Source organism: Berghia stephanieae, chromosome 9 (assembly GCF_034508935.2).
Source record: "Berghia stephanieae isolate SIO BIC M18660-M18661 chromosome 9, UCSD_Bste_1.3, whole genome shotgun sequence".
In the NCBI taxonomy this organism is placed as follows: Eukaryota; Metazoa; Mollusca; class Gastropoda; order Nudibranchia; family Aeolidiidae; genus Berghia; species Berghia stephanieae.
The window spans coordinates 16,358,735-16,382,272 of NC_088368.1; the positions used below are offsets into that span (position 1 = coordinate 16,358,735).

The 23,538-nt window shown below is 36.5% G+C and overlaps 1 protein-coding gene across 13 annotated transcripts in view; it reads right to left on the reverse strand.

Moving 5' to 3' along the window:
• Positions 1 to 426: 426 nt before the first annotated feature.
• Positions 427 to 23,538, reverse strand: part of LOC144979783 (uncharacterized) — a 46,468-nt gene continuing 23,356 nt past the window's right edge. For all 13 annotated transcript variants that reach the window (XM_078926869.1, XM_078926871.1, XM_078926863.1 and 10 more), the window contains 18 exons: positions 16,711 to 16,855; positions 16,121 to 16,218; positions 15,642 to 15,728; positions 14,589 to 14,773; positions 14,004 to 14,084; positions 12,508 to 13,168; positions 11,703 to 11,860; positions 9,474 to 9,775; positions 8,562 to 8,766; positions 7,580 to 7,774; positions 6,366 to 6,430; positions 5,967 to 6,020; positions 5,497 to 5,618; positions 5,114 to 5,192; positions 4,167 to 4,511; positions 3,556 to 3,637; positions 2,799 to 3,014; positions 427 to 1,835 (listed from right to left, as the gene is read on the reverse strand). In XM_078926869.1, the coding sequence (XP_078782995.1) occupies positions 1,498 to 1,835; positions 2,799 to 3,014; positions 3,556 to 3,637; positions 4,167 to 4,511; positions 5,114 to 5,192; positions 5,497 to 5,618; positions 5,967 to 6,020; positions 6,366 to 6,430; positions 7,580 to 7,774; positions 8,562 to 8,766; positions 9,474 to 9,775; positions 11,703 to 11,860; positions 12,508 to 13,168; positions 14,004 to 14,084; positions 14,589 to 14,773; positions 15,642 to 15,728; positions 16,121 to 16,218; positions 16,711 to 16,713 (3,276 nt within the window). In that variant the 5' untranslated portion in view covers positions 16,714 to 16,855 and the 3' untranslated portion in view covers positions 427 to 1,497. The remainder of the gene's footprint in view (positions 1,836 to 2,798; positions 3,015 to 3,555; positions 3,638 to 4,166; positions 4,512 to 5,113; positions 5,193 to 5,496; positions 5,619 to 5,966; positions 6,021 to 6,365; positions 6,431 to 7,579; positions 7,775 to 8,561; positions 8,767 to 9,473; positions 9,776 to 11,702; positions 11,861 to 12,507; positions 13,169 to 14,003; positions 14,085 to 14,588; positions 14,774 to 15,641; positions 15,729 to 16,120; positions 16,219 to 16,710; positions 16,856 to 23,538) is intronic.

Below are 23,538 nucleotides of genomic sequence, written 5' to 3' on the forward strand. Positions count from 1 at the left end.
AAGCAAAAAAACCAGCAGAAATCTTCAGACATGGTTAAGACAATGCGTGCTTACTACATCATCATGGAAAGACTTGGTTACTAATATGCATGAGAAGACAGAAATAAATATCAAATATAAAATGGAATAGAAGCTTCCATTTAAAAAACAAACAAAACAAATAATGTGGGTGTGTCGGATTTCCCCATTGTCAACAAAATATGATGAATGAGACAAATTTATGAGAATCGTATTCATCATGTCTTGTTGACAAATGGTAAACCAAAACGTCCACATTACCATGACTTTGAGAATTAGAATAAAGCCTGTATTCCAATTTATGATTGTTATTTATTTCTTTAAGCTTCGAGCAGCAATATTTGTTATGAGAAGACGGGAAGGTTGGTTAGCTACAATAATGATTGGACTTTTTAAAACACAATTCTCGACAACATTCATATCTATTGTATTATTATACAAGAAAACTTATATTCTCTTGTAGACACAATATTGATGAGACTAGATTTGGCTGTTAACAAATTTGAAAAAAAAATTATACTCAAGATCTCAAGTAAATTGATTCATCTTCGCACAATGACCAATAACAACAATGTTTTTCATTTTATCATGTCTATTTTCCTAGAATAAAAACTTTTCTTATTTATATCATTTTTCTACTTGAGTGAGTAGTTCCTCATATCTTTTTTTGAAGTCGGCTAATTACTGTTGTAATCATCGCTTTCTTCAATAGAAGTGTTTGAGGACTGGGACAAATGAAATCCTTTATCACTGACAAAACACTCTGGGCCAGAAATATTGATTAAGTAGGAAGATGATCCCAAGTAAAAATTTTCTGGCCAAAATGAAAAAAAAAAAAAAAGTTTTTTGTCAATGTGCTTCGTAATGTCAATGTTTTTCTTTGTCGGTTAAAATTTTGTAAAGAGTCAATCAACCCTACCTTTTGAGTTGTAATAACAGTTGTTATTACATTAAAGATATGAAAAAGTGTGTATAAAACAGTGCCAGACAAAACAAAACAACGCAAGACAAAGTATAAAAAGAAAAATATAAGAAAAAAAAACGTCCCAGGTCTGAGCTTTGATCCAAAGTCGAAGCAGGCTGATTTTTTGGGATGGTTTTTTTTTTCTCTTTGCTTAGTCTGGCACTGTTTCATACACACTTTTTCAATCTTCATTTTACACCAGTGCCGTCTCCCTAATGTGTCACTATTATTATATTATACTTTTGCATAGTTTTCCTTACATTCTTAACCGATTACAACAGCACAAGTCACTTTTCTCTGTGATATTGCACAAACATAATGGACAGCTTTGACTATAAAATTACTACACAACCACCAAACAATGCTGACCAAATCTGGGGTGCTAGAGAGCTAGGAATACAAGATTTGATTTCGATTACACCAGATCATATAAACAGTCTATTGCCATCCAATCACGGCAGCCATAGCCAAAGAAGTCGTTGTTGATATAGTAGTTAGGGGAAATATCTTCCCATCTAATCATATCCCCCACCAGTGGGATGGATGAAGCTACAGCTATCCCCATACTTGCATCCTTTATTGATGAAATGTTGACAAATTTGGGATCGACCTCTTCCTCTCTTAGGGAAATTTCTCCTTCCACCACCACCTCCACCACCACCACCTCCACCTCCACCTCCACTTCCTTTCCCTCCTCTCCAGTGTCCTCCTCCGCCGCCACCTGCTCTGCCTCCTCCGCGGTCATCACGGTCGCCACCACCACCTCCTCCACCCATCCTCATATTGTTGTCCATATTCCCTCCTTGATAAAAGTTTTGGTTGTTCATGTTGCCTGCATTTCCTCCCATCATGCCTGAATGGAAAAAAAAAGGAAAAATATAAATACCCTACGTTACAACAATCTTGTTGAAAAAGTCATAATGTCGAGGAAATCAAGACACTAAAGACATGGCCTGACTGCCAAAAGTTAGTATCAAACAATTAGTCTTTTTTAACATTGAAATCATGACAAAATGTCTCAGTCAACCTATTAATACAAATGTGAATAACCCTCAAATTTGACTAAAAGAATAACATGTCAAGCTATAATAAACCCTTCAAGATAAATCTAAAGAAAATTTTCCCTCAGGTATGATAAAAGGGAACTTTATTTTTAAAAGTTCTTTCAAAGCAGGATTCCTCCCATTTCCCGTTAATTCAGTTTTTATCCAACATCTGTTCCTTTTCATAAAAAGTGAAGTAACAACTAATACTACTCTCTTTGATGAAAATGGTAAAGTATGACATCGAGTCAAGTCTCATGGGTAAACACTGACAAATACAAAATATTGAATAAACCCTTCCAAATTCCGAAGAAACAAAATAACCTTAACACCAAACACTTGTTCCATTTTTTTTTACACATTTAACTTTGTTTTCATAAATGAGAAATCCGAAACATCAACAAAAATCTATTGAAGCTATTCTCACATTCCTTCTAATTGAAAGTAAAAATAAGATCCACATATCAGTAACACAATGAGTAGGAACAACTACAAATGACATGAAACTTTTACACCATGGTAAAAACCTGAATGGAGATAAAGAAAAAGGGAGTAAATTTGACTCATGAATGAACAACACATTGTGTTGTTCATTCATGAGTCAGATTTACTCCCTTTATCTTTATCTCCATTTTATTGACTCATTTAGGCACCTCTATTTATTAAAATCCTGAAGTATTAGAGCTCAGCTAGTCACTGTTTTGGATAAGTCAGTAAGAGGAAAACAAGAAAAGTCCAATCCAAATAACTGACAAGTTCCATCTTCTTCTTACCTCCCATATTTGGAGGCCTCGGATTGCCTCCCATGTTGAAGCCTGGAGGATGTGGCCCCAGCAACCCATGCCTAGGGCCACCACCACCTCCTCCTCCTCCACCCATGCCCCTGGAACCTCCTTGATTATTCATGAACCCTCTCTGGTTGCCAGGGTTATCCATCCCACCGCCTCCACCACCAGGGTGTATTACAGAGTTAATCAGGTTGTTGAGGCCTGCAAAAGGATGGCACAGAAAATTAGTTAAAGTTAAAGAAAAAAAAAAGTACATATGGACAGTTTTGAAGACGAGGAGGCTATCCCATAATTTTTCAAAACTCATGTTCACTTTCACTTCTTTTAATGTATGACACTTGCCTTTTGACTGGAAGGTCCCGGGTTCGAGTCCCGCTCTGAGCGGTGCATAATTGAGTCCTTGGATAAAGCTCTTTAGTCACATTCTCTCACCGTATTCAGGTGTAAAATGAGTATCTGGCCGCAAAACAGTCTCTGTAATATCACCTCACAAGCCCCATGTATCACCCTAACCTGTTACATGTTGCTGTTGGCTAGGGACCCCAACGTTTTGAGCACTCTTAGTAGATATTGCAGTGCTATATAAAAAATATACATTGTGTGACAAAAGGAAACTTGAACTCATCACAATGATTGCAAACTATGGTTAAAACCACGCCAAACCAGCCCCATATATATACACTTAAAATGGACCTCAATATGAATCAATCTATGTTCCCATATTAAATGCAGTGGCCATTACCTGGTATTTGGTGACGGAAAGGTTCTACTACATTGAGTATTCTCTCCATAAGCATGTTGCTGTCCTGAGGATTACAGTTTTGCTGGGAAGAAATGATGTGAAGGGAAAATGAATCAATGTTGGTGAAACATAATAGGTCTATTCTTAAAAGAAAATAGTAATTTTGTTCAGAAGAGAGGGAGAGAGAGAGAGAGAGAGAGAGAGAGAGAGAGAGAGAGAGAGAGAGAGAGAGAGAGAGAGAGAGAGAGAGAGAGAGAGAGAGAGAGAGAGAGAGAGAGTGATAGAGAGAAAGAGAGAGAGAGATTGAGAGAGGGGGGGGGGGGGGTGGAGAAGAGAGAGACAAAGCTCACATATGCCTCAGAAAATGTAAGACAAAAGATATTTATTTTGTAATATTTTTCGGATCCCTAGTTCCCCCTCAATACTCATCAGTGAATAAGTAAACGTGTCTGACACGCCTTGAAAAAAAAAAAACGTGCAATTGCTTTATATTCAGAAACTATGAACAAATCTTTAGGTCCTAAAGGGTCAAATAGGCTACAAATAGCTGGGTTTTTAAAAAAGTAAAATTTTCAAACAAAACACAAGAGGAAGAATCTTGAGACACTCACCACGACATTGGCCAGCATTCCCTGCATATTGGCCAAAACAGGATCCCTGTTATCTCTAGCCTGCTGTTGTAGTGTGTTCAGGAGATGACTCAAGGCAGGGGGCATATTGTTCATGTTATTATTCATAAACCCTCCACCACCACCACCACCGCCACCGTTCATGGGCCCATTCATGACACCACCACCCCCAGGACCCATGTTCATGTTATTGTTGAATTGCTGAGGACCTCCAGGACCTCCTGGGCCCTGATTCTGCAATGGGTGGTCAAACTCGGGGTCATATGGCAACGATGATGGGTCATTCAGATTGTATGTGTGTTCATACACAGTGCATGAACCGTTCTCCTGAATAGATAGAATAAATTATGTAATAAAATAAGGATTTCCATGTTATTAGTTTGAGATAACGTAACACTATGCAACTAATTTTCTCAAAAGTACTACTGTCAAGACTACAAGCTTAAACAGTGCAAGCCTTAATGAATGATCATATATGTAAATATAAATATAAATAAAATGTCCACCTCACGTGTTCAATAGTGCTTAACAAGACAAAGTTGACACGATAAGTTCAAGAAAATGAAATGTTATAATTGTAGATGATCTATTAAAAAACAAATGGAATATGAAGAATGTGATTTTGAAATATTAAGGAAAGTAATCTAAAATATTCTGTCTTCAGTTTCGACTTGAAGCACTCAATAGTATGAGCATGTCTGGTAAAGACCGAGAGACCATCTAATATGGATCATCTAATTTAATAAAACAAATCAGGCTTTCCAAATTTTGAAGGAAAAGCTAAGTTGACTGATGCTGTGGACTTGAGAAAACATTGAACAAAAATAAAACAGCAATGAAAAAAAATAAAAAAATTGTTAAATAATTCTTTCGATTCCCACAAAGGACTAATAAAGCAAATCTGATACTTTCTCAATCTTCCTACTCACATCTTCTAATGGAATGTCCTTGGTGTCTGCTTGTTCCCCTGGAATGTCTGGCTCTGGTTCAATCGGAGTGTCTGGAACTCTGAGAATGACACGACTTAGGATTAGCATTCGATTCATTAATAATTTTTAAAAATATAAAACATCAAACATTTTTAGTTTTAAGAAAGAAACTTTACTTTGCGTTTATTTTGAGGTATGATATATTACAAAAATATTTTCTGCTAAAAACTAAAATAAATTACCCATGCACCGATGGGTCAAATGAGATGAGGTCTTTAAACTATTTTTAAAAATTAAAGTGTTTAACAGCAATTGTTGTATGTCAGCTCTTAACCCTCAACTAAAAATGGTTTTAAAGGTGTCAACATGAAGCATGAACTTACTTGTTAAAGAATAGAGCACATAGCACACTCTTCTCCCTCTCCATCTGTATGTCTTTCTCCACACTGTTACAACCCAATTCTACCACTACTATTGCGTTGTCTATCGGTCTGGGATGGCGCCACTGAAAATGGTATGGAAGGTAAAACAATGAAAAAAAAATTTAACAAATTGTATTTATATTTGCAAAAGAATAGAAAAATCATATCAGTATCAGCAAGGATGGTAATGTAAGAAGTTTCAAGACGGAATGAAAACAGAAAAAAGTAGTAAGTATTTAAAACAGACTATATCCCCAACTTGACTATAATATTTGCCATAAATGATACTCTTTTTAGCAGCCTACATCACACTTTACACCTTACACTGCCACAATATGAACCTCATTACTAATAATTTGTATCAATTTTTTAATAAATAAACAAACCTGTTTAGATTAATTTTCAGACAAAGACACAACATTTTTACTTACAGGCAATACTTCCACCATGTTGTCATTTATCACCCTCCTCGCTGCATCCATTGCCTGGAAAATAGAGTTAGAAGAAAAAATTACAATGTTGCATTTTATTCATCTATCACACATGTATAATTTCATGAACACATCTCATCAAAAACATTGTTCACACTTGGTGAAGATTTTCCAGTTAAAATAAAATTAACAACAAACGAAAATTGTGGAAAAAGAACTATTATTTAGTGGATCTTTCGTAGTGTAAAACACAAGAATACAAGGATATTTTTTACACTAAACAATTTGTAAAATGTTCTCTGATGGAGATTTTAATTTGCAATTTAAAAAATGCAACCCTTCATCGGAACAAAAAGCCATGAAAAATTGTGTCACATGACACAACAAGAAAAAGCTTACCCTTCGATCCAAGACCATTTCATCCTTTCTCATCTGACTGAAACTCTTGGGACGATTCACATTTTCTGATGATTAAATTACGAGAATACAAAATAAGCTTGGTGTGAAATTTCTTACATGTCATCTGTTATTATAAAGGCACAAGACAAAGAAACTAGAGCATTTATATAGTGCACTATCCACTAAACGTACTCAAAGCACCATACAAGGGCCCTAGCCAAAAGCAACACTTAACACGTAGGATGAGACATGACGCCTGTTAGGCAATAGTACAATTTTATCCCGACAGAGACAATGCTGTTAACAGTAAAGTTCTAATTTTACACTTGAGTATAGTGAGAGAATGTGAGTAAAGAGCCTTTCCCAAGGAATCAACTGTGTCATCACTCAGAGTGGGACTCGAACCCAGGACCTTCTGATCCAAAGGCGAGTGTCACACCACAAGACCACAAAGCCACATAGGAAAAATGAATCAATTTTTAAAATGAGCTTTGGCTTATTGAATTGTCCCCTCAAATCTAACTTCATTTCTGATTGACATTAATTAAGACTTAATCTTTTTATTTCAAATTGTTACTTTCAAACCATATCTCCTCTTTTAAAAAATCTAATTGTATGGTCCATTGATAGCACTTCATTTGCCATAAGTGTGAGGAACTACCTAATGACAGACGAATTTGCAAATTGTATTAAGGGTAATAGACATTGTGCAATGGTAATGCCTAAATCATAGTTTACCAAAACTAAGGCCTAGTCAGGGTTTCCAAACTTAGTGAAGATGATTCATATGATTCATATATAATTTCCATAAATTCTGTCACAATTCTCTAACACGGGTGCAGTAGGCTATGCCAACTCCCAATTTGATCTTACAAATCACGACCATTTGCTCATTTAATTTTTTTTCTTATAATTTGTACACATTTTCACAGACTAGATAGACTGTTTGAAGACGGAAAAAATACAAAGACGGCAAAAATACATGGATTGAACGAAAAATGAATAATGTATAACTATCTATTCTATTATACCCTCCCGCCACGAAATCATAAGATATCGTCGCCTAGGCATTCCACGAAGGATTATAGATAATTCATCAAACAAGCTGTCTGATGTCAACAGGAATCACATGTTGTCCAAGTGAGCAAATTGGGAGTTAATAATCTAATTATAACTACAATCTGGAAATCAACATGGCAGCCACTAAAACTGACCTCTCTCTGTCTCATCAAGTTCAAAGTAAAAGACTTCTTCTAGCCTTGCTTCATTGGCCCATGACACCCGCTTCCTGGACCGAGTGGGCCTCATCTCGTCAGCCATTCCAGCATCCTCTTCCATTTCCATGTCTTCGTGCTGAAGTCTGTCACCTTCTCCATTGCTGCCTGTTTTTTGCTGCAAGTCAAAGTCACCTGAAACAAAACACATGGAGAATTTACCAATTTTTGTTGTCAAATTCTTTGACTAATTTTCACAGTTGTGATCCATCATTCTGATCAGTATCATGTCAGGGTGATGAATGTGCTTATAATTGAATTTATAGTAAAAGAAACCCCCATAAAATATGATTTAATTTTATATGTGTTTATTTGAGAGCATTGGATACAGTTTCTTTTAAAGAGTAAAAGCTAAAATTTTATGTTTCTGATCATTTAAGTTTTTAATTCACTTTTTGCTAAGTGATTTACCTCAAGATGATATCAGTTTGAGGCACTGAGTCACACAGGCCTACTTTAATTAAGCAAAGAGAGTGTGTAGTGATAGTAGGAAAATATTACAAAGTATGAAAGAAGAAGTATTTGTATATTTAGAGAAAATATCCTCTTGTCTTGTAACTCAGTATTCTATAATAAAACGTTGCACGCAAATGCAATTGTCCATTTCATGCTCCATGAAATAGGATAAAATTGTCACAACTATAACTATTTATTTAAATATCATAATCATCAAAACAAAAAAAATTCTGCAGTATTGGATCAAAGTACTATTAATTACATCTTAGAAGTAAAGAAAGATTAAAATTTGGAGCTGGCGCTGGTATACGATAAAGATCTGATAAGATGTCTATGAAACCGTGCAAGAATAAAACAGAAAGAAAAATACACAAGGAAAAATCATCAGGAAAAAAAACCCAGTATGACTCGGAGCACTTTCATCACAGCTTTTCAGATTTTAAAGTAAAGAATATACATCACAAACCTGTATCTTTCTCTTCGTCTTGATCCCCTGAAGTCAACTCCTCTTTCTTCTCTCCATCTCCTCCCTGGTCTATATCCATCATTTCAAGCTGGGGGGGTCCATCCTCATCTTCAGTCTCTCCACCTCGTTCCTCCAAGGAAGTCTCCTCTTCCTTCTTCTTCACTGGTTCTGGGTCAGGGAGGTCTTCCAAAGTATCACGATAAAACTAGAAGATGATATATGATATGGCAATTATTACATTAAAACGATGCAGTTCATTTGTCATGCATTTAATCTGTGCAAAATCAATAACATTTATTTACCAATAGCACAATGTTTATTCATTTCATATCCTGTAAACATTAAATGTGGAATATTTGTACTATTTATGTACATAAGTCTTTTTTTGTCCTTGACATTGTTTGTTTATTAAATGTAAAGGAACCTCGATCTGGACATTACTGACCAGGCATTATCAAAATGAAATTTATGACGCACCATCTGCAAGCGGTATTAGGTCGGGGTGAACTAGGTGTTGAAAAATAAATCTATAGTCATAAATATGAAACTTTGGGTTAATTTCTCTTCGTTAAAGTGGAGAATAAATTCAATTTCTGGCATTGCACTAGACTCCCAGTTCTCATTTCTCATTATTTCCTTAATTCATTTTATGGGGTTAGATTCATCCTGACATAATACCATTTTGAGACCATGGGTCACATCTATTATCATTATTTACATTATCATCATTATTAATATTTTATTATTATTATTATTATTATTATTATTATTATTATTATTATTATTATTATTATTATTATTATTATTATTATTATTATCATCATCATTATCATTATTATCATTATTAATCATTATTATCATGGCACCGCGTTTATATCTAAATGCTTATAAATATGACACCATTGAACTCACTGAGGGTACGGACGGTAATTTCTGTGCCATGGCAGATGTAGGAGATAACAAAGGCGGTGGGGATGTGGCTGAGGTGCCAGTTGAATCAGTGGCAGTTGTGAGGGCAGTCGTAGCTGTAGGGGATACGGATGGTGGTGGTGATGTGGCCGATGGAGTAATTGATGACTTGAGTACAGATGCAGGAGGTGTGGATGGGGAGGCACCAGGAAGTTTCTTCTTTCTCTTGATGGCACCGTGTGTGTAAGTTGAGGATTGCAAGGCATCCATGAACACATTGCTTTCGTGAATCTCATGGGAAGGTGCTGATGGGAAATAACAATTGATAGAGCAACTAAACTTCTAGAAACAGCAACATGTATGAACTCATATAACCACACACTAGAACAGACACCTACAAATAGAGTTTTCATCTTTGGACTATTGGGGACTGGAAAGCGGTCCAACAAAAAATAGTAAACAACATGAGTTTAAGAGCATCATTTATTTTTTGTTTCCTCTCAGCATATGTGTGTCAGAGTTTGTGTGTGTATGTGTGTGTGTGTGTATGTGTGCCAGAATGAGTGTTTTTCAATCTTGCTCTACAGTTGTGGCAATGGGTGCGAATAGTGACTCTTGAAAATCATACTCCAAACCCAGATCTAGATATGAATTCAATAAGTAAAAGTTACTTGGAAATCCTCTAATGCATGCCACAATAGTCAAAGCATCATTTTAATACAAAACCCTAATTCCAACACTTTATATCACACTGGAAATACAAAGGAAAAGAGAATGTTAAGCTTCTAGAGGCTGTTCACTATAAACAATATTGAATTAAAAAATTTTAAATGCTGTAAAAAAAACTAAAATTATAAATTACATAACAAGTAACGTTTAAGCGCCCAAGCTCATCTACAGCTGAAAACAAAAACAATAAAAACATTAATATGATGTTTAGAATCTAAAGAGACAGGAGATGTGGTCTTGGCAGGATAAACGATTTGAATTATGAACAGGCACTAAGTGTTAGACCTCTTCTACCATCTCTTTGGATTCTAATTTCTGTATTACAGTTTTTATTACTTTTTGTTTTTGGATGAAGAAGGGATTTGTTTGTTTGTTTGTTTTTAAGGGTTTCTTGCACTTGCAACACATTAAGGTCATATCAGCGCCAGTAAAAAGGAAGAAAATGGGATAGTAAAAAGTTCTAGAACTACAATTAAAGCATCCAAGAATAAGGCAGACAAAGGGGAATTGGTTCAATAGGGAACAGATGTAGATTCCGAGAGCATACTATCAGTGTACCTAGTTTGAGATCACCTAAACGTCTCATCCAGAAACAAGCTCAGGTCCCTACTGAGAGGAACACACTCAAATTTTTACAAATCATATATAATACATAAAACAAAATATAATGCAGTGCATAACAGAGAGATGATTTCCAAGGAAAAAAATATCATCTCCCAAAACTAACTATACATTTGACTGTTTCCCGCTCAGCCAGGACCCTGGCCAGGGCCAGGACAAAACCAAGTAATCTCATTCCAAGACAAAGACAGAGAGCATGTTGGAAAACAGATATAAGGGGATAGAAGACACACTATGTACCTCCCTGCCCACTATGGGAGGTCAGGAACCCCACCCAGAAGAAGGGATTTGATCCCAATTCGTTCAAAAGATAGATGAAAAACTAGGCACAAGAATGCTTTGATAGATGTTAAATCCTGTGTGTGCAAGACTTTGAAGTGATACAATTCAACTCTCATGTTCAAATGAATGGGAAGTTGGACAAATGTGTTCAATGTCAATTCAAATTGAACCCGAGAGAGTAGGACAAATGAGAAGGATCAGGATAGTATTCAAGAAATCAAAAAGGGTCACAGGCAGATATCTATCCATCATGCACTTAGCTTGAGAACAACAAAATTCTTACTCGGTCTGTTTCCCTCTCAATAAAATTTGCCTAGACAAAAGCAGATAGCCTCATTCAAGAACAAAGTTTTAAAAAAAACTATTTGGAAAGGGATCAGTAATATAACAGGATACTAGACAACTGAAATGATCCAAAGGTCCATACTCGTAGGTTAACAACCTCGACTCACAAATAATCTGATTTAATCAATTTGTTCTCTAAATCAAAATACAATACAATTTTTGTAAAATTACAAGGTTCCACTTTTCTAATTTGTAACTTAATAAAACTGATATGGTTTAAAAGAAAATGAACTTGAAATGGTGACTACAAATTACCTTTTTTGGGAGCAATAAGTTTAATCCTGCCATGTGTGACCTCGGGAGGAGTGGTTGTTGTTGTGACTCCAGTCCCCTCTAGACTAACAGGATTTATAGGAGGCATTGTGAGGTGAAGGCGAGGCTTCTTGTCAGACATTTCCTCCATTTTGTCCAAGCTGAGAGTATGCAAAACATACAATTAAACTAGATTTTAAAATTACTTTTAAAAGTTTTAACACAAGAGTAACAAATTTCTGGACTTAAAAAAAAAAAAAGTTTCACAGCACTTTTGTGATTTTTGGAAGATATAATGTCAAATAAAGTAGAGGAATATTAATATAATAGATGACACATTAATCCTGAATTCATATTGATCCCCCCCAACCACCCCCCCCCCCCCCCCCCCCTCCCCATTTGCTCGGGAAGTTAAAATCATTTTTTAGACTTTTTTCAACGTCAACATTAAAACCTATTTAACTTTAATTTTACAACAGTGCCTCCTCAAAGAAAAATGAATATTTTCGTAAATATATAATTGACCTTGAACAGTAATGCTTTTCCAATTTTTAAAAATAATTTCATAATCATATAAAGCTTTAGGTTGGAAGGTCACACAAATTTGAATCTTAGAGACACTAGAATTTTGTCTTGTAACATCTGTCCCATATCGTCTTAGATCAGACCGATTTTTAAAAAAACAGAGGTACCCGTTCAAAGACACTTTAAAGACGGTTAAAGGGAAAGTGGCATTGAATAAAATCAATTTAAGAAATGTATAAAACTAAATTCATTGATTTATCAAGGGATTGAAACAATGCCATACCTCACACGTTTAAGCCCAGCTGGCAGAGAGGCTTTTTCTAAACTTGCTTTTTTCTTCTTTATCTCTTCAGCAGCCTCTTTCTCCTCAGCATCATCATCATCCTCGTCAAACAAGCCAGTAGACCTGAACCTATCACCCACTTTTCTTACAGTCTTAAACCGACGAGGATTTTCATCAGGCGAGGAATCTTTAACTGCTGCATTAGATGATGATGATACTGACTGGGAAGAACTACTGGAATCTTCAGATAATAATTGTTTCTTTGACGATGAGGAGTCTTTATTACTACTAATACTGGAGTCTTTTTTATGGTGATTTTCGGATGGAGAAATGTCTTTTGAATCTTTGTTTTCTGAACTTGATTTGCTTTTATCGTGATGTCTACTACTTTTGTCTTTGTCTTTATGTCTATCTCTATCTTTGTCTTTATCTTTACTTTCTCTATCTTTACTATCTCTGTCTCTGCGGTCTTTGTCTCGACTGCTATGGTGCTTTTTAGAAGATGAATCCCGTTCACGATCACGATGTTTATTTTTATCTGATGATGATGATGTTGATTCTGTTGAATTTTCTTCCTTTTTGTTCTCCTTCTCTTTACTGTCTCTCTTGTCTTTCTCTTTCTCCTTGTCTTTATCTTTGTGCTTCTTCTTTTTCTTTTTGTCTGTAAAGGTTAAATATTATTTTTTTAAAATTAAGAGTTAGAAATTAAATTATTGACGAATAGTGCTCCACATTTTAGTCATTAATTTACTTTTCACATAAGAAAGGTTCAACATGTCTGATAAATAAATAAATAAATAAATAAATAAATAAATAAATAAATAAATAAATAAATAAATAAATAAAATTAATTTATGTATGGATCCTTCAATCATACCATGATGAAATTTATTTTTCTAAAAACAATAACAAAAAAAAACAACAGAATAATCAAGCCATTAGACACTGTGCAACACAGCAAAGTAAGAAGAAGGGATCATAATTCTTCCTCATGGAAAAAATGAAAATAAATGCTGAAAGCGGGGCTAAATTCCGGGTCTTCCAAGTTCTAAAGTCATACTTTCGTGGCATCTCAGTGACTCACCAATTCAATGCCTTATTCTTAAAGCAAAATCATGCAATGTTAAGATTGGATGGGTGATGATAATTATCGCAAACCTCAGGCCCTAATGTTGTGTCCTTGGGTAAGATGCTTTACACAAATTAACCCACTTGAATCACGTGTGAGTGTGAATGGCTATGTGGCTGTAGAAAATGATGGATATTGTAAGAACACTAATACAAAAAAAAAAAAAAAAAGGAAAGGCCTAACATATACCCAACTAACACTGTATAAAATGGAAATCGGGATCCATTTTGCCGGTTGGGGGTAAAGCTTACTGAACTTGATGAGTCTGTAACAATGCTTTATAAATATATTCTCATGTAAATGATTTATATTTATATTCGATCGGCCACCTCGCATCAGAAAAAGAAAAAAAAATGTATTCCCTTACCTTCATTATCCTCTTCTTTACTCTGAGATCGAATGGTGTGAGTCCATCTTTCCACCAACTGTCCGGATAATGTTTTGATCCCTGGGCAACAAGTAACAATCATTTAGTCAAAAACTAATATTGGGCAATAATGAGCGATGGTTTTAGACAAAAAGTAATGATGAGCAATAAAAATAAATCAGCCTTATGTGCTATTAGGCACTAAGAGGATAAGTAAGTAATTAAACATATAACAAAAAGAGGCATTAGGCAATGAGAAAAATATTAGGTGACAAAATGACTTTGTGTGATTCTTTTCGAAAATTTAAAACAAAATCATATGAAATATTTGAAAAAGCCTTCAGTATAGTCAGGACATAAATTAACAGTCAAGAATAGATATAAATAAATCTCATTTTAAAATGCATCCATCTAAAGATTTTATTGTTAAAACTTTAAGCTTCACACAATATTTATTTCTCCAGCAGGTGAGAAACAAAATCTTTTTGGAGAATTTCCAAATCTTGAACTCGTTCCAATACTCTAAAACTGAGAAACTCTGATAAAACTGAAAATGTAAAACCAATGCTGGTATTCCCAACTTACTATCGTTGTCTGCTTTACTCAGCTGTTTGATGGTCTTTGCAGCAGAGTTCTGTTTGAGCAATACAACAGTGACGGGGAGATTGAGATATACCTCCAGCAATTCTCCAACCAAAGGAAGGTTGTCGTTGTTTCTGGCAGTGTCCAACCAAAGGTTAAGGGTGTCCCAACCTCCAAGGGAGATAAATCTATGACAAAATTTGAATTTTAAAGACTTTTATTTTTACTTTCAATTCATTTTAAGCCGTTAAGAATAAGAGATTAAAGTCCAGCCCTTTCATAGAAATTCTCATCAGGTTATTCAAAAGGCAGAATCTTTATTTTAATAATAATAATAATACCTTACTTTATTCATCCCAAAAAAGGAAATTTGAGCACAGACGTATGTGTGTTAAATACAGATCTAAATAAACCATTTGGGTAAAAACAAGCATTCAAATGACAACATAAAATTAAGATAAAGCTTTAAAACTAATTATATACAGTATAAATACAATCTGCAATTAGAATTATAGAAAGGCTATCAAAACTATGAGAAAATTTTCAACTGTCTTCATCAGGATTCAATTCTGGTCATTCAGATTCAAAAGCAATTAAGTCACCAGTGTGCCTTTATTTAACATTGACTCAAACTAAACTATCTTAGGGTTGGCAGCAACTAACCATGAACTTTTCATCTTACTTCCACTTCCAGGTATACAGAAATTATATTTTTTTGGGCAAAGACCCTTGGAAACCGTATTCAATAATCTTCAATGTTGTGGATAGGAATTTGTGACCCAACACTTCCTTGAGGCAAAAGCTTCTCAACCCCTTAATTTACTATAAAACTATTAAGTTTCATATGAAAAATAAAATGTGCCCATTGTAGAGCTGAACTAGAAGATCCAGAGGAATTAAGAAAAAGAAACTATAAATAAAAATAAGGAAGATAAACACCCCCATAAATCCAAATATACCATCTCCATTATTATCCTTTTAATTTTTTGTTGTTGTTGTATTTTCAATTTAATGAGATTAGGGGATAATCAGTGAAGGAAAGATAAATATTCTTACTTTTCCAAAGCTTCCTGTGACTCAGTCACCCTCAGAATGTTCAGATAAATACATTTATTGACAAGTTTCTTTGCAACTTTCATCAGCCTAAAGAAAGAGATAAAGAGAGACTCTACATCAAAACATCTAATAAAAATAAACCACATCATAAAGAAATAAATTTAAACTGTTAAAAGGTAATACATTTAATAAAAATAAACTACATTATAAAGAAATAAATTTAAACTGTTAAAAGCAATGATAAATAGAATGTAAATTCTAGCACCATACCAGCCGAAGCAATACACTGTTACAAGCAAGACTTGAACTATTTCTTACCTGTATTAGAATCATATCATATATATTTGATTTGTATAATAACTTGGATATCTGGGGTTCGTAGGTTTTAAAAAATTACATTTTCTAAATCTGAGTCTTAAAGCCATTCATGGTCATCTGCAATTAAAGTATATAAAGTCAAATCTGTCCAATCTTCTTACCCAATTATTTTGGTAGCTTCCTGGGCCCCCTTGATACCCCCAGTGTTAGTGAGGAGGGGACCCAAGGCATTCAGGAGCTGCTCCGGATTTATTGGAGGCTGAAATGATACGAAAAATTTTTAAAGTAAAAATGTGCGGTTATATGGTCTTGTGCATAGTTATGTGAGCAGTGCATAGTCGAGTCCATAGAAAAGGCTCTTTACTCACTTTATCTCACTGTACTCAGGTGTAAAATGTGTACATGGCCGTTAACAGCTAACATTTTTATAGACAGAGACAATCGCCTAACATGTCTTAACCTACATGTTTAAGTGTTGTTGTTGGCTATGAACCCTTTGTAAAGCGCTTTGAGCATGTTTGGTCGAAATAGCACTATATAAATGCTCTAGTTTCTTTGTCACGTGCCATTAAAATATTATGGGCCTAATAGAAAAAGACTACCAGAAAAAGAGAAAAAAAAAGGTTGAAATAATCAGGGATTTATTTTCTTTCCATCCAATGTTTCTTCCATCAAACTCATTGCATTCAATTTGTTGAAAACTGATAGTTTAGTAAGTAAAAATGAAAGGAACAAAGAAAAAAGAACTCACCATTTTAATTTTAAGTTGGCATGACACCAGATGAATAATAATATCTCTATACTATAAATCTTTGATGGTTGTCAGTTCCTCTAGAAGTAATCAGAGTAAATAGACTCTTTATTAATTGTCAATGTGATCACTTAGTCTTGAAACTCTGTAGATGTAAAGAAAGAAAGATTCAATAAACATATTGAAGACATTAATCATGCTGTGGTTTAATTTATCTAATTTGACAAGCCTGACAAAAACTGATTTAAATCTTATGTAAAAGTGTGTATGTGTTCTAGTTTCATCCTGAAAACTGTTGATGGGAGAGTGGTTGCGTCGAAACAAGTTTGAAATGACCAAAGTACCCTTTCCTTTAACACCACCATAGAAGAAAACACACACACACACACACACACACATACACATTATCACATTTAATATCTTTAAATGACAATCCCCGAGTCTGTTCAGACCTGCGACTCAATTAAACCCATTCTACAATACACTGATTGTGCCAATACAAAGCTTTTTACATCCTGCACCCCTCCCCAAACCCTTCTAATCGAAGGCCAGAAATATACGTAGTATAGATAGGGCTTTTTTACAACTAAGCCCCTAAAATCATTAATTGTGCTCTATGTTCAGCATAGTTTTTGTATCTGCTGCCCCTGCCCCCACCCATCAAGCAGCCATGAATACAGATCTCTGCACACTTCACTCCCCCCCCCCCCCCCCCCCTTTCTAACCATTAGCCATATAAATATAATATCGCTGGCCGTAGCAGTCTGACACCCCCGCCCCCCTTCCAAATTCATAATTTTATTATCAATTATTCAATTATTAATATAAAACTCTTTTCTTCCTCTCCCCCCCCCCCCCCACCCCCTCTTCTTCTTAGCATGCTTAGCTTAAGCTCTTTGACCCCCCCCCCCCCCCCCCCCCCCCATTTTAATAACAATGAACATGCGTAACATAGTGTTCTTTGTATCACCCCCCCCCCCCCCCCCCCCCTCAAACTGCTATTCTTACATTAGCCATGCCATAATACACCCACTTCATCATTAAGAATCGTTGGCCATAATTGACATAGACATCTAGAGCTCTTTGCACCTTCTTCACCCATAAAAATCATTAGCCATATTTGGCATGGAGCTCTTTGCATCCCCTTCACCTTTAAAAACCATTGGCCATAATCGACATAGAACCCTTCACTTCACCCATAAAAATCATTAGCTATAATTGACATAGAAGAGCTCTTTGCACCCCCTTCACCCTTGGCATAGAGCTCTTTGCATCCCCTTCACCCATAAAAATCATTGACATAAAGCTCTTTGCAACCCTTTCACCCGTAATAATCATTAGCCATAATTGACATAGAGCTCTTTGCACCCCCTTCACCCATAATAATCATTAGCCATAATTGACATAGAGCTCTTTGCACCCCCTTCATCCATAAAAATCATTACCGTAGCCATAATTGACATAAGCTATTTGCACCCCCTTCACCCATAATAATCATTAGCCATAATTGACATAGATCTCTTTGCACCCCCTTCGCCTTCACCCATAAAAATAATTAGCCATAATTGACATAAAGCTCTTTGCACCCCCTCACCATAATAATCATTAGCCATAATCGACATAGAGCTCTTTGCACTCCCTTCACCCATAAAAATCATGTCATAATTGACATAGAGCTCTTTGCACCCCTTCACCCATAAAAATCATTAGCCATAATTGACATAGAGCTCTTTGCACCCCTTCACCCATAAAAATCATTAGCCATAATTGTCATAGAGCTCTTTGCACCCCTTCACCCATAAAAATAATTAGCCATAATTGACATTCATAAAGCTCTTTGCACCCCCTTCACCCATAAAAACCATTAGCCATAATTGACCTAGAGCAGACCGAAAGGTCCAGGGTTCAAGTTCCGCTCTGAGCAGTGCAAAATTGAGTCCTTGGAAAAGGCTCTACTCACATTTTCTGATTGTACTCAGGTATAAAATAGTCCTTCAGAGCCATTGGGCCCATGGAGTCAAGAGTTTTTCCTGGTTTCTATAGCGTGAAATGGACTATAGCCATTGCTTGCTCTCCTTTAGTAGATAATAATAATAATAATAGGACACTAGTCGATCACAAAGTACTTTCCATCAGATCTGAAGGACCCAGCTACCTATTCACTACTGGGTGGACAGGGGGTCAAATAAACATATATCAACTGCACCCCCAGATTGATCTTTGTCTCTTTGTGTGTGAAGAAAGTGCTCAATCAACTGAGCTATTGGAAACCCCCCCCCATGTAGTAAAATGAGTACCTGACCGTTAACAGTGTTTGTTGTATTTGTCTAAAAGAAATAGTAAAACCACCCAACAGGAGTCATGTCTAACCCTGCATAAGTGTTGTTGTTGGCTTGGCACCCCTTGCAAAGCGCTTTGAGCAGGTTAGATTGATATTGCGCTTTATAGATACTCATGTTTAAAAGGCATAGGCCATTATCAACATAGCGCTTTTTTTATTTTAAGTGTTTTACAACGCTTGCAAGACATTTAGGTCATATCAATGCCAGTAAAAAGGAAGAAAATGGGATAGTCAAAAGTTCTAGAATTACAATTAAAACACCCAAGAGAAAGCAAGACAATGGGGAACTGATTCAAATAGGGATCAGATCTATAGTCCAAGAGCACACAATCAGTGAGACATCTAAATGTCTTATCCTGACTCAAGCACAGGTCCGCACCAAGAGGAACACACTCAAATGTTTACAAATCATATATATGGAACACTAAACATAATACAGTGTATAACAGAGAGATGATCTACAAAGTACAACTAGACAAAAATATAATCTCCCAAAACTATACATTTGACTGTTTCCCTTCCAGCCAGGGTATCCGGCCAGGGCTAGGACAAAACCAAGTAATCTCATTATTCTCATTCCAAGACAAAGACAGAAAGCATGTTGGAAAACAGATATATAAGTGCCTCCCTGCCCACTATAGGAGGTCAGGAACCCCACCCAGAGAGCTTTTTTCATCAACTCCCCCCCCCCCCCCCCCCCCCCCCCCCCACCAGAAAAAATTGGCCAGTTTCAACATACTTAAGCTCTCTCTCTTCCCCTCCACCATTAAAAACATTGGCCATAATCAACAAAGAGCTCTAAGCATCCCCCTTACCCTTTAAAAAATAAATCGAACCAAAAACAATTGCCATAACTAACACTAACATAAAGTTCTTCAGCACCACCTTTACCCACTTAATAATATTGGCCGTACAAAACAGCTCTTTTCATCCCCTCCAACCCCATTCACCCTTATAGAATTGGCTCTAATGTACAGAGCTCCATCTCACCCCCCCCCCCCCCCCCCCCCCCCACTCCACACTTAAAACCATTGACCGTTATCAATATAGCGTAGACTGTTCTCCCCCCCCCCCCCCCCCCCCCACCCCCACCTCCCTCAGTCACCTTAATGTTTTTGTTTTTGTTTTTAAGGGTTTTACGGCGCTTGCAATACATTAATACATATCAGCGCCAGTAAAAAGGAAGAATATTGGATAGTCAAAAGTTCTAGAATTACAATTAAAGTACCCAAGAAAAAGGGAAGTCAAAGGGGAATTGGTTCAAATAGGAAACAGATGTAGATTCCAAGAACACACAGGACCAGAACAAAACCAAGTAATCCCAAGACAAAGACAGAAAGCATGTTGGAAATCAGATATAAGGGGATAGATATAGAAGACACAGTAAGTGCCTCCCTGCCCACTATGGGAGGTCAGGAACCCCACCCAGCAATCACCTTAAAAACATTGCTCATACTCATAATCAACAAAGAGCTTTTTGCAACCCTCTAACTACTGGCATCCTCTTCATCCTTCTTTGTCATATCTCAACACATTCACATAGCTTTAGCAAACTCTCTCACTCCTCATCATTGGCCTCATACATATATATCATTGCTCACGATCCCCCTTCCTCCACCCCATTCATTTCCCATGAGGTTTTGTATTATCTGCCCCCCCCCCCCCCCCCTGCCCTTGCTCTTCCCCATTCCCTCTTCTAATTGTATCTGTTGACCCTTGCCTCTTGAATTATTTCATTTATTTTTTTCCCTCTCATACACCACACTAAATACACTCCCCCCCCCCCCCCCCCCCCCCCCCTTCAATCAATCTCTCTTCCCATTTGTATGTAATCTCAATTTCTCTTGACTACCCCCCGTCCCTGTCCCCCCTCAACCCCCTTCCTTTTATAAATTTTATTTTGCTTCTCCCATGTTTGTGTGTCTTGTGATATGTTCATGTACCACACACTCAACTAAGTCCTATACAGTATCTATATATTTGTTGTGTAATTTGGACATGTGTGCTGGTAGAGAGGAGCTCGTGTAATGAGGGATTTTTCCACACTTCTAACAGCTTGGAAATTCAAGCAATTTTGAGCATGGTCAAAATGAGGATGGGTTGGAATGGATGCAGATATTTTTTTTCAACCATTTTACGCTGGTTTAATGCTCGGAGCCTTGTAATAAAGGATAATGCTTGAGAACCAGTATTCGTGGCAGCTGGATGGTGAAATGTGGTTGGACTAATTTCATTAATCTGGCTGGCTTGAGGGAACGAATAGAGAATGAAACCACAAAGTAAGCCTTTGAGATTTTGAGGAGAAATGCACCATGCAACAAATGGACCTTGTTTATGTTCAATTTCCTTTAAAATATTTTCAGTTTTCATCGTAGTTTAGACATATTTTTTTTTAATGAATAAATAAAATGAGCAAAAATAACACTGAAACCATGTATTCTACAACTGCATGAAATAAAGATTGAACGAAGTCCTCGGTTTAGTGAAGAATACCCATTTATAAAAGGTTCCTAAGTTTTTTTTTAAAAACCCAGTAAGGGGAAAGACAGATGTACTCCAGCTATTCATAGCTATTACTATTACCTATTCACTAGTTGTAAACGATAATATTGCAGGACGATTTGAAGGGAAATAAATCCCTTAGCTCATGAACGTTAACATGATTTAAACTTTTACAGCTCGTGTGATTGAGAATCAGGGTACGCAGATTTAAGGCCTGAAATATAATGGCTAACAGTACGATTATGAGCACTCTTCTAGCAGTATTCATCGAATAGAAATAATGACAATATCATATATATATATACAAACAAAATAAGCAGCTACCTGGAAGTTTAAAGAATAGTAAAATGAGTAGGTAATTATCATGATGTAAATAGTTTTTCAATACAATAAAACCTGGTCACACTGCCAACTTTCCGAAATCAAGATGTGAGTATGCACTAGTGCCGCGCTGAAGACCGGTCTGGACCTTTCAACTAGTGCGGGGCGGTCCTTGCAAGGACCACGGTCCTACGGTCTCGCGCCATAGCCTACTACTTCCCCAGCGATTCGTTGCTTCGGTTGCCTATCTTCCACCAATCACCACCCATCCCACTTAATTAATCGCACCCACCCCCCTTTGCCATACACTAAACGACACAGACGACCATACAGGCAGACAACCACCAACCTCCACTCCGCAAACCGCCCTTTCGTGTGTGAGATGGGGGAACAGGAGGCGCACGCCTTGGACGATTCCATTATACGGGGTAAATTTCAAAATTTACTACACCATAATGATCGCAATGACAATGATCTATGGTGAAGGCATGACCCCTCTTCTCTAATGGGTTATTGTTTGAAATGTATGTGACTACAAAAGATGTGTGTGTTTGTGTGTGTGTGTGTGTCGAACCTAGCAAGTAGCAAATCCGATTTTTTGTTTTCTTTTGTCCATCTCTTGTCACCACTCCTTTCTATCGCAGTGTTATAATTTAAAATAATACAATAATATTAAAATTTCGTTTGGTGTTTTTACTAATCAAATAATATGAGTTTCATTAGTTTCTTCCTTCCAAAATACCCAGTTATAACGTCTGAATTTTAAAAAAGTCCAATAGAATATTTGAGGACCCCGATAGCTCAGTAGATAGAGCACTCTCTTTATACGCAAAGGGCCAGAGATCGATCCCGGGTGCAGTCGATTTTTTTCTGAATCCCTGTCTACTCAGCAATGAATGGGTAGCTGAGTTTGTTAGATCTGGCGAAAAGTCACCATCGACCCCTCTTATCACCTCATCCACCCCCTCTTATTATAACTTCACGTCTCTCTCTTACTCTTCAATGCTCGCTGCCCTCTAATGTGTGTGTGTGTGGGGGGGGGGGGTAGGAGTTGCGTGTGTGTATCAACGCCACGAACAACTCGATCAACGCCTTGGGCGATGCCATTATCTCCGTTAATGGGATAAATTTCAAATTTTATTAAATTATCGAAGTAACAATGAAGTACGGTGAGCAAATAAAGAAGGCATCACCCCTCTTCTCTAATTAGGTTACAATTTGAAATGAGTGTGACTACTCCGTGTGTTTTACTCCTGTAGACCACGGTTTTCATCGTGTAGCGGTCTTTAACGGTTCAAGAATGAACGATCCCACGGTCTCAAAGGTCAAACCGGTTCGAATTTCCAACAGTCTCTCAGGAATGTTCAATGTCGAAAAGGACCGGTCCTAGGACCGGTCCTTGCGGTCTTCATTTCCCAAGGACCGTAGGACCGTGGTCCTTAAGCTTGCCAAGGACCGCCCCGCACTAGTATGCACTACTTATCATCTGGTGATTTAAAAAGTTCAGCATCACAGACAACTTATATGGTGAAAAATATGATTTGGTCCCAGACATGGTGGGTTGTATAACAAGGTTTTACTGACATGATCTAATAATGTACATTAACAATTATCAGTCATATTTTTTATTTAGAAGATGTTAGTAATACATCTGGAAAAGAAAA